Here is a 14,267-nt window from a genome sequence, read left to right on the forward strand (position 1 = left end):
GCGTTTTTTCGGCATTCCCGAAGAATGAAGTCTCGCATATAATCGCGATATTATAAAATAACCCTCCTTTTCCTACTAACCCTCGAAAATGGTGAGTGCCGCTCTTCGCCGCTGGCTTTTGGTTTTGAAGTAAATCGGCAGTCATCTTCCTTTTTACTACCAAATACTGACACGCGGATTGCTTTATATGATGTACAGAACATAATCAGTCGTGGATCGGGTAGAATTATAATAAGTATTTATTACAGTGTTCCCATTTACCAGTTTTAGTGGTGGACGTATTTGGCCTACACTACAACATAACTCGTCTTTTGATTCAAAGACGCAAATGGCTTATATACATGTGTATGTATACATATATCGTAAAATTGGTAAAATGTTCTATACTCCTTTCTCAGGACGGCAGCATGTTATGGTAGATCGGACCTGCAGCCTCGCTTATACCGGGTTTTACGTTCCTCCACCCGGTAGACTTCACGTTGCGCGTACGTTCATGCGTGTTTTTCTTTTTCCTCCTAATTTTTAATAGCCCACCAGGAACAGCAAGACCAGGAAGCTCCGGGGGCACGTCAGCCACGGCCACGGCCGAGTCGGTGAGACCCGGTTTGTTGTCCTTTGCGTGGTCGTATGTCGCTGGCGTGTCGGCGATCTTAAGTTACTAAGCCGGCGTGTCCCCCTCCTTTCTCCTAGGCAAACACAGGAAGCACCCCGGCGGCCGCGGTAACGCTGGTGGCATGCACCACCACAGGATCAACTTCGACAAATAGTGAGTTTGAAACGGCTTTTTGTGATGCTGGTTCTGGGGAAAGTCTCTGGTTTCTGGTGTTAGTTTTTCTTCAGTATTTATTCGGTACTTGGCCATTCAGATTCACGCATGTGATTTTTATCTTGCTCTTGCTAACTAGCCACCCAGGGTACTTTGGTAAAGTCGGTATGAGACATTACCATCTGAAGAGGAACACCATGTTCTGCCCAAGCATCAACCTGGACAAGCTCTGGACATTGGTCAGTGAGCAGACCAGGGTCAACTACGCCAAGAAGCCTGAAGGCCCAGCTCCTATCATTGATGTCGTGCGTGCTGTGAGTAGCGTCCTGATTGTCTTAACATTAACTGTGGATTTTGTGTTAACACCAGCTGTGCACCGTCTGTCCATCACATGGGTACACTGGAGTGCTGCCTGCATTCATGGATGACTGTACTCGGATTCTCCTGTCTACTTATTTCTGGCTAAATTAATAAATGTTCTACAAAGTTGTTATATTTTAAAGGTTTCTGAACTAGTATAGTGTAGTATTTGAATATCTGTGTGCCATCCAAGATCAACGGTTGCACTGCATGCATTTAACTAAATATCAATAATGAAGAACATTCAAACGTGTTCAGTTCCCATGGGACAGTTCCGAGAATGTTAGCTTTAATACATGTTGTGGAACCTTTTCTCAAATCTGTACCACTGAGCTGCCATCTTCCTGTGCAGAAGTACCACAAGTTGGAGTTTGTGTAAAGGGATGGAGAACCACATGCTCATCCAAGTCCTTTTTATTTTGGCAGGGCTATTTCAAGGTGTTGGGCAAAGGCAAACTGCCCAAGCAGCCTGTCATTGTGAAGGCCAAGTTCTTCAGCAGAAAGGCTGAGGAGAAGATCAAGGGAGTTGGGGGAGCTTGTGTACTGATGGCATGAGCATCTGACACCAATTATTGGAAATAAATTGTATAAAAAGAATCCCTGCTTGTTTTCTGTGTAATAACTATGTTACATTTGTATGGCAGTTTCCAAGATTCCCGAAGTCCCCTGAATGATGTGATGGCAGGCATTCTGTGCCAGTACAATCACCACACAGTAGCTATGTTGGTGAAGGGGGCAGGAGAATTCAATTGGATGTAGGAGATGATTAGGAAAGGGTCACAGTGGGCAATTTTAGCCAGAAAATCAGGGTGTCATCCCTGCTACTTTGAAAGATGCCCATGGATCTTTTATGATCAGGACTTCAGTTTTACATAACTGGGGATCAGTGCGATACCCAGAGCCAGTCTGGGCTGGTGTTCCATTGGGACAGCTAACATTAAATTGCCTTCATAATTTTTCTTTCGGGTTATGCAGGTAGCTGGTATGCTTTGGGGATCAGGTGTATTGAATTTGAAAGTAATTCTCATGATGAACATCAGTCTCATCCGCTTACTGGTCAGGGTGTTGGAGCCCATTACAAAGTATGTCCATACTGTTAGCCTAGTTGCACATCTTCATATTGGAAGGAAAAATGAAAATATCCCTAGTTATAAAATATCCCCAACTCCTTTGCAGCAGAGATGGGATTAGAACCTTTAACACTGGAGGTGAGAGTGTTACCAGGAGTCGCTGTACTTCTAGAAGATTACAAGTAACTGGAAATATTTTGCAACTTAGTGAATGTGGAAGTCATCGGTGCATTGGTGAATTAGATGTTCTCGCTACTGCAACAATAACTTCATTTTTCTTTAACCTAAAACAACCAAATGTGCTACTAGTCCAGTGACCATAACGGGAAACTCTGCACCACCAAAAGGGGGCGCTCTGTCCCTAGATTCTAAAAGTAGCATCTGGCAGCTGTGTGTGCGCCGAATAAACAGCTTGAGTTCAAGGCGAAGTTCACACATGTTCTTAAAACATTGTTTTTTTTAGAAATTTACAAGATACAAAGCAATTGGGTTGTTAACAAGTATGTTCTTCATGTACCTTAACGCATATACATAAACTTCCAGCTGTTTAATGCACAGGTTGTCCTCATCTAAAGTACCATGATGGTGTAGCACGCTAGACAGCAGACAAAAGCAACATTCACACAATGAGAGAGATCTAGCACTTGGTGGAGCCATTCTTCATATGTGATCTGATCCTCCACATACCTTTTCTAAGTCAGTGGTTATTCTGGGAACAGTCAAATGCACATTAGCTACCATCCACATTGCAACCACTCAAAGCCCCGTTGGAATTAATCTACAAAAGTAACTAGAAGCCTAACGGGTATGACAACAAGCTTACAGTGATTTCTCTTTGTACAAAATATGAACTTAGGTACAGCCCAATATTGAAGATATCCATGTATTGGGTATACCGGGTCTTGTAATGTGCACGCTATGCAATAAGACTGAATATTTCACCGTCGTTGGTATTTGGTAAAATGTGTACAGTAGAATGGGGTTCCTTTAGTTCTTTTTGTGCAGAAACTTCATTTTACTACCTGGAAAAAAAAAAAAAAAAAAGTATTAATCCAATTGGGCTCTCATGAGGTTAATATACACTGTGGCTGTGTCTCCCATTGCATGAACTCCCACAGGCTTAAGCTTAATGAACTCCAGCTTCACAGCTACCGCTGGAGGCTAAAAGTCTTTCGACAGGAAAATTAGTTTTAAGCTAATGCAGAATTATAAATGCGTGTTGAGACGTTGTTCGGAAAAATGGTTCTGGAGTACTGCGCAGGAGTTTAAGCTGCAGGAGGTGATCTCCTGATGCGATGCAGTGGTCCACTCACCCAACTCTTTGAAGAACTTGTTGACCCCGCTCTGCTCAGTGTCGGGCAGCTCCTCCAGGTACTGCTCCACTCTTTGCTCAAAGAGCCCTGTGACAGAGGAGGTATCAGAAAACCATATTATTAACTACTGTATTTGTTTAAAAATAAAAATGTTTCTTAATGTGCTCTAAAAAGGGGGGGGGGGGGTCACTGGTTCCCCGTTATCCCAGTGGCGACAAGTCAAATATATTTTTCTACCAGGAGGGGGCATCTACACACTGATAAAGGAAGCTTTTTATCTACTTGATATAAATTAAGAACCTATTTGCATACAATAGCACTAAACCAGGGTTCTCCAATCTCCAATGCCGGTCTGCAACACAGTTTGCAGGTTTCCCTGCTCAAACGCAGCAGGACCAGAATTGGGGATCCCTGGTGTGGTGCATGCTGCCGTCGCTAAACTGGAGCCACTGCAGCTGGGTGATTGCTGGGGATCTGCTGAAGGTACTGGGTTCCAGTCTGGAGGAATTCACGAGCAAGGCCCTTAACCTTAGGGGCTTCAGGGAGACTGGCTGACCCTGAGTTGCAGGTCACTTTGCATAGACGTGTTTTCTAAGAATATATGTAATATCATCCATAACCAATTAGTACACTCTTATTACATGGTATAGTACAGTATTTCCCAACCCGGTCCTCTGGGACCCCCAGACAGTCTGCGTTTCCCAGGAGCTGAGAAGGAGTAAAAATGTGTACTATCTGGCAGGGAGCTGGGAGGGAGCAAAAAGGTGGACCCTGTGGGGGTACCCGAGGACCGGTTTGGGAAACACTGGCATAGGATACATCTGAAATTACTAGAGAGGACCAGAGCAGGGTACCCAGAGAGACACTGCCTACCCTTGGCTCGACACTTGCGGAGTTCCCGGTCCTGGATGAAACCAGCAAACATCTGGGACTCCATAAAAACGCCCAGGAAACGGCGGACACTCTTGGAGGCCACAGACTTGCGAAAGGCCTCCCTCTGAAAAACGCGCTCGCCCTGTTCGTTCTGGGTCATGAACAGGGAGTAATGTCCAATCGTCTCCAGGAAGAAGCGGATAAAAGCCTCCGATACCACATTGTTGAGGGAGTTACATTCTGTCAAAACAGGGAAATCTTCATCAGACACTTATAAAGAGTTATATAAACAACTGTTCATAGTTAATGTTCCACAAGACCACGCTACCTGCATCAGAAATGCATCACTACTTCAACAAAAGCAGAACATGACTTTTTACACAATAAATAGCATAGAGAGTAGAGTCCATAGCGTAGCGTAGGGTCCTTTATTAAAAGTATCATCCTTTCTACAAGCATGCCTTCTTTAGAAGCACCTTCATTTCTGGTTCATTCCAAACATTCTCCAGCACATTTGAATATCGAATCTTTTTCAGAGCAAAATGTCATTAGGCCAAGTCTTCCTCCCCTCTCCTGCACCCGTGCCTGTCAAATGCTTTGTCGATGAGCTGTGACAATTCATGAAGTCTTTTTTTTTTTGAAGAAGAAGAATTTGTGTCTCATCTGGAGTGAATTGAGAACGCAAAGTGAAAAAGCCATTTTCTGTGTTTGGAAAAGCAGAATTGGTGGATCCCCCTGCCAAATCATAACTGTGCGAACATCAGAAATATTTACAGTCCGGCTTTGCCAGGAAATTTCCATTCTGTTTTTGCAAGGGAAATATTCAGCTCATAACAATGAGGTATAAAGCTCCCATCTTTGAAAATAATCAACACAAATGTCAACAATATCCGTGAAAATACACGTCCCTTAAAGATGACATGCAGGGTTTGAGTTAGTGGTCTGTCTAACTCAAGACTATTAACCCTTTCAGTCTCTAACATCATCATGCGTATTTCCTTGCGGACTGCTGAGCAAACTGCAGCCTTGATCACAGGGTGGGCTTCATCCCTCATTGGACCCTGGGTGACTAGATCAGAGGTTTACCTTCATCCGATTCGCTGTCAGAGTCCTGACTGATGAGGTCTTTCCTCTGTTCGAGAGCGTGCTCCAGGGCAGCCTGGAGTTTCCGTGGCAACAGTGTGGCCTCATCATCCATCTACACATGGATGCACAGCAATTGTAAATGATGTGCATCTACTTGAGGGCAGTCATTCTACCAAACCTTAATGGACAAAAACAGTCTGAAATGCGGGTTAGAAATATTGTTTTCAGAATACTTGGGTCCTAAAACAGAAAGACTGGGGAGTACAAGTTTACTCTGCTCTCCCTTATGGTTAGATCCTATAATTATTGAGATCCACAAATATTGACATGTCAGCTGACTTTGATTTATAACACACACAGGCCATATGTATTTACCTGTCTAATGAACCGGTCTTTCCTCAGGTCCACTGTTAAAACCTGAATTAACAAAAGGGAATACATTTCATATTTAGAGAAAAAAATGCTAAATGCTGTCACTAATTGTTGCAAAGAAACTTCCCACTAGTGTTCATGAACACCACTAGCAATACTAAGACAGGAGATGTTCCTCAATAGACTCTTATTTCGAGGAGGACTGGATATTTTATGAGTCGTTTATGAGTGTTACTAGTGGTGGTGTGTTGTAATAGTGTCTTCTGACCGCAAACCCACAAAGAGGACAAGACCCAACCCTGGCCACTAACCGCAGTGCGTGGGGAGGCAGATAGAGGGCAGGCTGCTGCCGACTGGAGTAACAGGTCTGGCCAGAATCGGGAACAAAGCACAGTCCATGCACCCACTTTACATCAGCTAAAAGAATGATGTAATGCATGACAAAGTAGCATGCAGCTAGTCCATACAGTTAAGTGTGCTAAGTTCTTTTCTCAATTTGCCCGGGCCCTCAGCAGCTGCGATGGCTCCTGTCCTCACTCTCCCTCCCAGGATCACCCCAAGAATCCCAGGTCAACTCATGAAGAATGAAAGAGACCAGCTCAATCGCTGGCTTCCTCTCTGGGTGAGATCCAGCCTATTAAAAAACGGCATGAACCTGCATCTCCCCTTTGCTATATTTGTCACTGTTTAATTCGCTTGACCCGGCACTCTTACTGCGTGGAGCTATCCATGGCTTACAAGCTGGATGCTGCACTTGTGTCTATAGCGAAATCAGGTTGTGAGACCAAAGCCTTTTGTGGTCAGGCTGGAGGATGGCCAGGCTGCAGTGGTTCGCTATCACACAAAGTACCGAGTAGGCCGACTTCCTCCAGCTGCACCAGGACCCCCAAAGGCAAAGGTCCAGTCGTTGACCGCCTTGGCTCCATCCACCACATTCATCCAGATTCCTCCAACAGACCTCTCTACTACCCCAGCAAGCCACTTACATCCGCAATACGACCTCTAGAGACTCTACAGAAAAAGCCGCCATTGTCTCTACCATTCCTTCTCTGAAAAGATGCAGAATCTGAAAATCATTGGCTTTAAACAGCAAATAAAGAGGGAAACGTGCTTTCCTGTGCAAATCACTGCGGAGACATGTATGTTTCTTTGGAGAACGGACATTTTGTTTTTAATCAAAAACATTTATAGGTAAACAGACATTTCACTTCTGGAAAGGTTTTAGGATTATGGGGATAGATTGTACGAACACCCGGAGAAATATTTACAATTTTCTGAGCATTACCGAGTTACATAACATATCAGCATTACCGAGTTATTGCAGTTTAGGCATTTTGTGGAAATGTCTGAGTTTGACTCTGTAAAGCTACAAGAATTCAACTCAACCGATTCTTTCTCTCTAAACTTCCTGTGACACCATTGTATATGGATTTTTTAAAAAGACATTTTCAAATCATGCCAGAAACGAAACCAAGATTATTCTATTAATTATTATTTTTAATAATTATTTTTATTCATTATTAGTACTTTCCTAACCCCAAGAGTCAGACAATTAGGACTACAGGAAATATATTCAACAATTACATTAAGATTATAGAAATGGTAAAGGCATATCTCTGATGTGTTAATAATTTCTTGAACCAAACATCTGCAATGTCACATAGCAACGGCCAAGGTCCACGTGGACAGACCCACCTCCTCCACGGGGAGATCTTTCAGCTTGGGCAGCGAGCTGGAGAGGATGCCCACCAGGAAGGGCGTGGGGCAGCACACGATGTCCACCATGGAGGAGGGCAGCACGGGGATGAAGGTGTGCTGCCAGGAGAAGGGGTAGAGCAGGGCCACCACTGCATGCACGCAGCTGGACAGAGTGCTGGGGGGACAGGGGGCCGTGGGGGTCAAAGGCAGCCATCTTTGCCTTGTGTGCACAGAGTAAGATGCAACAAAACATTGAACGCTCCATGCCAGCAAGCAAGTGCTGCCATTAGCCTAGCGCTTGGCAACATTCAGTGCTATGTCAGAGAACTTTAGCAAAGACGCGCTAACACCTTTTCCATCCCACAGTATACTACAAAAGAAGTGAATTTTCCTTGTGTTCTCTGAGCAATCACGCCTGACTGCGAACCGTAATCACAGGTTCCCATTACACAGACAATGTCTTTTTGGCATGTAAAGCATGAGATTCAATTGAGTGACTATTACCCCCTGACCAAAAAAAAAAGTGATGACCTCATATCAAGAAATAAGTGGGAAAAAATGTGTGTGGGCGGGGCCTAACCTGGCCACATGGCCACAATTGGCGAGTTTATACTGCAGTTATATGGCTGGAAATTCCACTTCTCTCATGCCCCGAGCCATGCTGGGTTCCACTCCAACAAAGCTGTCATTAAAACTGATTGAGCTGTTGACTGAATTAATATCACAGCACCAGGAAATGTCAAGGGCACTTATGTTTATGCGGGTTGGCACCGCTATCCGCCTCTGCTCCTGCCCGTCTCCAATCGAGTGCTCATACGGGCACATTCCAACTCAGATCTGTGCACTTCCGAAACACTGGTTCGATTAAACCTTGTAAACCGTGAATCAGTAAAGCAAATTTAAAATTTTATATATAGATTAGTCCAATGCATTTCACTACTGGTGACACTGACCGGAAAGCTTGGAGTTTTAAATAATTAAGCCAATCTGTGAAAAAATATACAAATTCAACAATGGAACAAATGAGACAAAAATTCCTATGTATACACCGACATACACAACGTCACAGCATAAATAAATAAACAATGTTGTGTTGTATAAATAAAAAAACTACGGTCCTTGGATTTGGTCTTTGTAAGGTCTGTGGCCTAGTCATTCATCATCATCGTCGTCATCATCATCATCATCGTCATCATCATCATCGTCATCATCATCATGCCAAAAGCACAAAGAGTGACTCTTTAAAGTCTCGTATTCCTGTATGACTGGAAGCGGCACGTCCTTTAGAAGACTCAAAAAACATCATCTGCCTCTTCCTTCCTGTGCAGTTTCACAAAATGAGCCATAAAACCGTGAAAAAAAAAAACAAAAAAACACAAAACCGGAACCAGAGGAAGCACACAATCAATACAGCGCCCCCCCCCCATATCCTGGATTTATGTTATTCTCAGGGTGGGTATCTGGAAGAGTCATTGCAAAATATGCTTTGGATTGGCAGAATTCGCAGATGGTTCTTTCGCACTTAACATTTCGGGAAAGGAGCAGATGTAGTGACTGGGATGGCGAACATGTCAGGTTCCACAGTAATGACAGGGTCACACCCCAGCGTTGGGCTCCGAACCCCTGGCTGCAGCGGGCAGGACTCAGTGCCCCCCGCTCCGCAGCAGCGTGTAGAGGCGGTCCCCGCATCATCGCAGCTGTCACGAAATCCTAAAGCTGAACCACGCGAGCCCAGACACCGTACTGCCCAGGGAGGAGTGCCAAGGGCATGGCGGGAGGCCTGTGAGAAGCAAACACAGCCCCATCATTACCGGAAAGCCACTGCTCTCGAGAAAAAACAGTCAGCGTGTCACAACGGGTGTTAAAACGAATGAAAAAAATAAAAACGAGGTGCGGCGTAACGAGGCCAAGGTCCAGACACGCGTGGGCCAGGCATTCCCAGGCAGCTGGGGATCAATGGCGCTCTCTGTCTCTGACTGCTGGAGTGTGGTGGGGGTGGGGGGCTGGCTGACCATGCAGCCGTCCCCTCTGCAGGCTGTTCTCAGAAGCAAACTTCTCATTAAGTGAGATCAGTGAACAAAGGGACTAATGCAAACCATGCAGCAAGAAGGAAGCTCCTTATGTTCGCCAGTGAACCAGTGATTAATTGTTGGGGCACGCACGTCTGTGTGCATGTGACAGTGCGGGGCCAGTGTCTGTGTGTGTATGTGTGTGTGTGTGTGTGTGTATGTGTGTATGTGTATGTGTGTGTGTCTCTCCCTCTTCCACGAGCTATGACGGGAAAGGTCGCCGAGGTTAGAAATTAAAAGGGTCAAATGCTGAAATAACACTAGACATGGACAATCCATCAACTGGTTAATGTAATCGCTTACAGCAGGGATCGCAGCAGGCTACCAAGGCACTGAGATATCAGGAAACATTTGTCACAATTATGGCGACATGATCACCATAAACAAAGAGCTCCATGGGGGGGCTTGACACTTTGATGGTGGGACAGGGATCAGGGTTACTGGAACCTAGAACCAGTATCATTTTAAAAGGGAGGGACATTCCAGCTGGCGTCTGGAAGGCAGCACCTTAATCAGTAGAGCAAGAAGGTATATCAAATGTAATTCAAGATGCCTTTTGACGGATGATATTTAATATGCTTTTTGCATGGCTTTTCATGCATATATTTCACATTTTGCATTACGAAGATTCTGACCCCCTTGGGTTCTCACTTATCCTCTCCTGCTGGGCCGAAACGTCTGGTCGCCAGATGAAACTCGCAAATGAGTAAAATGGCCCACCGGCCAAAGGCCGAGCGTTGTTCCGTGATGCACCAGTGTGTTCCCTGCGAGCCGTGGTGATGTTGCCGTGACTCAGCGAGCATGTGTCCGTACTAAAGTGTAGTCTCTTACCACGGTCTGCTGGTCGGCTCTTGAGTATGGCAGAAGGGAGACTCGCTTCCACTTGCTGCATATTTGCCCCCCAGCTATACTCTGCGTTCAATCGCATGACGTGTCGGTCATGATGACGCATTGTGTCGAACGAGGGAACAAAGAGCGTAAACTCAACTCTCTGATTAGAGAGAAACACGGTAGCGGGTTAAAGTAACCACCCTTTATAAACAGAAAGATAGTTGTGGGATTAACACAGGAAAGCCATCTGTTACCGAAAGCCAGCCTCCGCGATGGGCAGGATGCAGGTTTGGAATGTTGTGCACCCAGTATTCAAATGCTAATCCCCCCCCCCCCCCCCCCCCAACTTCAGATGTCGTGTTGGGGGGTTTGGGGGATGTGGAGATTGCAGATTGAAGTTTTCAAACAAATAAGTGTTGCCGCTGAACAGAAAAGGAAAGAGGGACAAAAAGAAACATTTTGATGAATTTTCCGTGGATACAGGAGGAGCGTCTGCAGACAGGGAACGTTTGCCGTCTCCCTGCACTTCCATGGCAAAGCCCCCACAGGCAGTTTGCTTCCCGGGGGAGGTATGTTCAGCTATACTGCCACATTTTTACTTCAGCTCGTACCCAGGACGACAGTTGCAGTCTAAACACAGAAGGGGCCGACGTAGATAAGGAACCTTTCTTTTGCTTGATTAAAAATTAAAAAGGGGGGGCTTGCAAAATGTCCTGCCTTCCTGCTGGCTCTGGCATGTTTAGGTGAATGCGATTCAATCCAAACAAAGACATTTCCCCCTTTTAGCAGTTAGCAGTGTGACCCCTTCCTGCAGCAAATGCTCCCGCTTAAACGTGCAAACCTGAAGCTGACACCATTCTGGGGTGTCTGACCCACAGTGACACACCACTTGCCCCTTTTTTCCGAACTGAAACGCGATTCACTATCACGCGAAAGTCCCGGGGCCGTCTGAAGCGATGCTTCGCCAGAAATCTGAGGTTTGGACTTCTCGCTATGCTAAAGATGCTAACTGACATGTTTACATTTGCTACACATGACAAGTGCTGCCGGTGGGCTGGATTGGGGTTGGGTTTTAACAGACCCACCCGGATGCTCACACCCTTGCGAGGCACGTTTTCCAGGTCTCTTATTTTCAAAGGGAAACTTCACCCAGGTGATCCCAGAGCCCCTGTTGTTGCCAGGGTACTGATACGAGGTTTACATTCTGGGTGTGGGTCAGTCCATCCCGGTATTTCCCATTACCAAGCTTATCAAGGTACATGCAAGCCATGGTATAGCATGACGATAAACATCAAGGCCATAAAACGCAGCGAGGAAAAAAAGGATCATGATTAGGTGGCGTTGTGCTGCATTGCTAATCCACAGTTAAAATAAACAGTTCTGTCGCTATGATACACACCACGGATTTGATGTAGCGCATTTGTAAACACATGCAGAGGATTTACCATCGCTGCCATAATAGTGCAGAGATTTAGCCTGCTATGAGACTACGTGTGATATCAAAATAGCAAATACTGTTTACAGTGAGCTGCATTCCCCTTTACGGCGACACCTTTTGGACGTTCTGGGATACGCTCCATTAACATTTGTGCTGTTTCTGTTCTCCCCCCCCCCCCCCAAACCATTTGTGCGAGCCATCCTCTACGCAAAAACTGGAGTTTGGAGCCTTATGTCCCCCAAATAGTCTTTGGGGATTTTGGGACTTGGTACCATTTTTTGCAAAAGAGCTGATCATGAGGCACATGTGATTCCACTCCCCCCCCCCCACCAAACATTACCCAGGAGAGGGGGGCTTGGGGGGACAAAAGGTCTAGCTCTGCAGTCGAATCTGCCACGGTCAACCACAAGTTCAGTCGAACTAAAGGAATGAAAGGATCTGCAGAAGGGTGCAAGAGGCCAGATCACCGGACACAGCGTTCTTTGCACAATCCTGACATTGTTCCAGCAATGATCCCAACTGCAGAATATTAAAAATAGATGAATGATAGGCCAGGAAGAAACTCTGCATAGAAACAGGGACGTGACTTCATCAGAGGCAGATGTTATTCAGGCGCATATAAGTGCATGCTCACTAATGACATGCACTCTGTAATTTAAACATCTTTAAACAAGTGGCAGTGAAAAGAATTTTATGCCAAGAGCCTCAGAGTTTCACCCCTTCACATAGCAGGATTGTAGCTACTCACGTTAGATACTTTGCATACAGGTAAGAAAGCATGGTCATTCAGGGACACAAACTTGCAACGTTCCAGTTACAACGTCCCTTACAACCAGAATAGATGCTGTTCCTTTTTACTGTGATCGTTCCAATACCTGAGCTTCCGTGGGTGTGTTTACCTGAGTTTGTCGGCCACGAAGATGACCCTGCGCTCCAGGAGCAGCGAGGCAAAGACCCGTATGACCTGACGCACGCTCAGGCAGCTGAAGAGGCTCTCCAGGTCCACATGCTCCAGCCGGGAGTCCATGGGTCGCCTCAGCTCCATAACCTGGGAGCAGTACCCATGCAGGTCAGTAGTGGACACTTACTGACAAAACAAGGCATGGTCTAGCACTGACATTAATGACTAAATGCCCATACTGAATGTTATCTTTACGGATTCCAAGCAGATTTCAACCTTCAGGATACACTCATGCCCTCCCCTGCAGATGGTAAGACACTCGCGAACCCAACCTTGGCCACAGAAGTCAGAGCTTTCTTCAACGGGATCAACAGTGGGACACGTCTTATGAAACTCAGACCATCCCTTCACATTTCATGAGCTCTAACCTCATTCCCTGCACCAGGCAGGAAGGTCTTGACTTTGATGGTTTTGCCCGGAGCAGGGAAGGGCGACTCCATCAGACTTCTCATGAAGGGGTAGACCAGCGCTGCCGAGATGCTTCGCCGCTTCTCTACCTCGTCCAGAATCTGCATGGAAAATGCCACTGTGAGCTCATCCTCTGCTGAAGAACTCTCTGGGTAGTGCCGAGCGTGAGACAGTACCCGGCATAAGAGAGCGACTGGCAGAAAGCTCTGACTCAAATAGCATCTGCTTCAGGGACCGTCTTGGTGATCGGAGTTACTCACTGGCTAAATATTAGCATCAAAGCTCATGCGATACCATCTCTGCTCACCATCCTTAAAGTATTGCTCTTTCCCTCTGTCACTCTATGATCAAATGCTGTTTTCCTCCCGGCGAAAACTGTTTAGAACTGTGCGCAAAGTGGTGCTTGATCTTTGCGACGTGATCAAAATCACAGCATTCCTGGCTATTTCAGTGTGCCTACGCCTATGCTTTTAACTCAAATACCCAGGCAATACATTACAGCCTCTGCGTTTCTGTGACATGCGATGTTCGCACTGGGGTATTGCTCAGAGTCCTGCGGTGAGTTTAGTGCCACTGAATGCGAACGCACACGAAGAAACACCGGCATGATGGGGCTGGTCCTTGCTCTGGTATCAGCATAACACCTGTAAGGCCATCGGCGAACAGCGAAAGTGACAACTCCCCAGTATCCTGTCACTCAGCACATACCGGGCGATCTCTTTTGTTAACCCTACCTGGAGCAGGGCCTTTCATAGCCTACAAGCGAATATCTGCTATTTTTAACAGGTCATAGGATCCAGGGATGATTGCTTCTTAAAGGAACATAGACCTATGCTACAGGAAGGGGAGGTGCTTGTTGCAGAAAATCCCACTGCATGGCAGCACTGGTAGGTGTTAAGAACGATTCCAGTGCAGGACCTCTTGGAGCGCCGAAACAGACGCCGCTCCAACAGACGCCGCGCCACACCCCTTGAACCCTGGAGGAGGCAGACGGCTGCCCATCCCAGGTGGTCGACCTGGAT

The 14,267-nt window shown here is 46.0% G+C and overlaps 2 protein-coding genes across 3 annotated transcripts in view; one reads left to right on the plus strand and one right to left on the minus strand.

Moving 5' to 3' along the window:
• The first annotated feature begins 2 nt into the window (after nucleotides 1-2).
• Nucleotides 3-1,723, plus strand: rpl27a (ribosomal protein L27a). Its single transcript, XM_048972144.1, has 5 exons — nucleotides 3-91; nucleotides 530-593; nucleotides 691-766; nucleotides 906-1,080; nucleotides 1,553-1,723. Exons 1-5 carry the CDS (start codon nucleotides 89-91, stop codon nucleotides 1,679-1,681), a joined length of 447 nt encoding a protein of 148 aa, XP_048828101.1. The 5' UTR covers nucleotides 3-88; the 3' UTR covers nucleotides 1,682-1,723.
• Nucleotides 1,724-2,620: 897 nt separating this feature from the next.
• Nucleotides 2,621-14,267, minus strand: part of LOC125705856 (DENN domain-containing protein 2B-like) — a 48,490-nt gene continuing 36,843 nt past the window's right edge. For both annotated transcript variants that reach the window (XM_048972143.1, XM_048972142.1), the window contains exons 13-20: nucleotides 13,206-13,346; nucleotides 12,776-12,924; nucleotides 7,536-7,713; nucleotides 5,844-5,885; nucleotides 5,469-5,580; nucleotides 4,383-4,622; nucleotides 3,510-3,596; nucleotides 2,621-3,218 (exon numbers count right to left, since the gene is read on the minus strand). In XM_048972143.1, the coding sequence (XP_048828100.1) occupies nucleotides 3,184-3,218; nucleotides 3,510-3,596; nucleotides 4,383-4,622; nucleotides 5,469-5,580; nucleotides 5,844-5,885; nucleotides 7,536-7,713; nucleotides 12,776-12,924; nucleotides 13,206-13,346 (984 nt within the window). In that variant the 3' untranslated portion in view covers nucleotides 2,621-3,183. The remainder of the gene's footprint in view (nucleotides 3,219-3,509; nucleotides 3,597-4,382; nucleotides 4,623-5,468; nucleotides 5,581-5,843; nucleotides 5,886-7,535; nucleotides 7,714-12,775; nucleotides 12,925-13,205; nucleotides 13,347-14,267) is intronic.

Source organism: Brienomyrus brachyistius, chromosome 13 (assembly GCF_023856365.1).
Source record: "Brienomyrus brachyistius isolate T26 chromosome 13, BBRACH_0.4, whole genome shotgun sequence".
NCBI classification, from domain to species: Eukaryota; Metazoa; Chordata; class Actinopteri; order Osteoglossiformes; family Mormyridae; genus Brienomyrus; species Brienomyrus brachyistius.

Bases quoted from the DNA above. Each gene is read 5' to 3' on its own strand.
- rpl27a (XM_048972144.1), top strand. The intron at 594-690 runs GTGAGACCCGGT...CCTTTCTCCTAG, and splicing joins CCACGGCCACGGCCGAGTCG to GCAAACACAGGAAGCACCCC. The intron at 767-905 runs GTGAGTTTGAAA...CTTGCTAACTAG, and splicing joins AGGATCAACTTCGACAAATA to CCACCCAGGGTACTTTGGTA.